General features: G+C 74.9%; 1 protein-coding gene across 1 annotated transcript in view; it reads right to left on the reverse strand.

Annotated features, from left to right (window-relative positions):
* Window positions 1-79: 79 nt before the first annotated feature.
* Window positions 80-1,136, reverse strand: part of MNEG_13731 (hypothetical protein) — a gene marked incomplete at both ends in the record, with an annotated part of 4,781 nt that continues 3,724 nt past the window's right edge. The window contains 2 exons of the mRNA XM_014037797.1: window positions 80-178; window positions 508-1,131. Of these exons, the coding sequence (XP_013893251.1) occupies window positions 80-178; window positions 508-1,131 (723 nt within the window). The remainder of the gene's footprint in view (window positions 179-507; window positions 1,132-1,136) is intronic.

Raw genomic sequence — 1,136 nt, forward strand, 5'->3', positions numbered from 1 at the left:
CATGCAGGCTGCGCGACGTGGGCCTGATCTTGCGTCCATTAATTTGCCGAACAATCATGCTCAAGGGGTGCGCGGACGCCTAACGCGTGCCCTCACCTGCGGCGCCCCCGAACAGCAGCCGCATGAGGGCCATGGCTACTGGTATGGCGCGGATGACCGGCTGGAACACCCACGGCACCTTGGGAGGGGGGGGCAAAGGGGGGGGGTTCAGAGTGGCGTGTCTGGAGCGAAGAAGTGTTGTGCCTGACAACAGCGTGAGGGAGCATGTGGTGGCAGAGGAGCGAGCCGCTGCTGCGCAGCACGTGCTGGTGGCCCCATGGGCCCAGACGCAAGGCGGGTCCGACCCTTGCGCACAGGCCCCTCCAAGGGTTGCCGATTTGACCCCCATCCCCGAAGGGACCTGCGCGCCGGTGGGCGCGCAGGGCAGCATTTCCCCTGTTGACCCGCCGACCCCACTCTCCCCCCCATTCCCCGCCCCCGGCGACGGCGCTCCAGGCCGTGGCTCACGATTTCGTGGAACCCCGCGGGCGTGAGCAGCACCAGCCTCTTCACGTGGTGGGGCCGCCCGCTGCGCAGCCGCATCACCAGGTAGATCAGCATGCTGGCGCCACCCAGGCTATGGGCCACCACCCGCAGGTTGTAGGGGTCGGCGGCAGGAGACGCCGCCGCAGACCCCGCCCCCGCCCCCGCGCCGCCCGCAGCGCGGCCGCCCGCCGGGGCGCTGAGCGCGTGCGCAGGCGGCTGGAACGCCCCGGGGTGCGCAACCGGCGCGCCGTCCGGCGAGGGCGGCTGCTGCTCGGCGGCGGCCAGGCTGGACGCGCTGCTAGGGGACCCATGACAGCCACCAGCGCCCCGGAGGCCGGGCGGCGAGGCGGCCGCGGGGGCGCGCGCGAGGCTGAACATGGCCTGGCTGCTGTGCGCGCGGCGCATCGACGCGCCCCCCACCGGCGCGAGCGGCGGGGACGCGGCGGCGCCGCCGGTGTCGAGCCTGCCGCCCTCAGGCCGGCCGCCACGCGCCGCGGCGCCGCTGCCGCCGCCGCTGCCGCCGCCGCTGTTGCCGCCGTTGCTCCGCGGCGACTCTGGGGGGGTGTCGCCAGCCAGCGGCCAGAGCGCCGCCTTGGGGGGCGGCGGCTGCG

This window comes from Monoraphidium neglectum (genome assembly GCF_000611645.1).
Source record: "Monoraphidium neglectum strain SAG 48.87 unplaced genomic scaffold scaffold04010, whole genome shotgun sequence".
Classification (NCBI taxonomy): Eukaryota; Viridiplantae; Chlorophyta; class Chlorophyceae; order Sphaeropleales; family Selenastraceae; genus Monoraphidium; species Monoraphidium neglectum.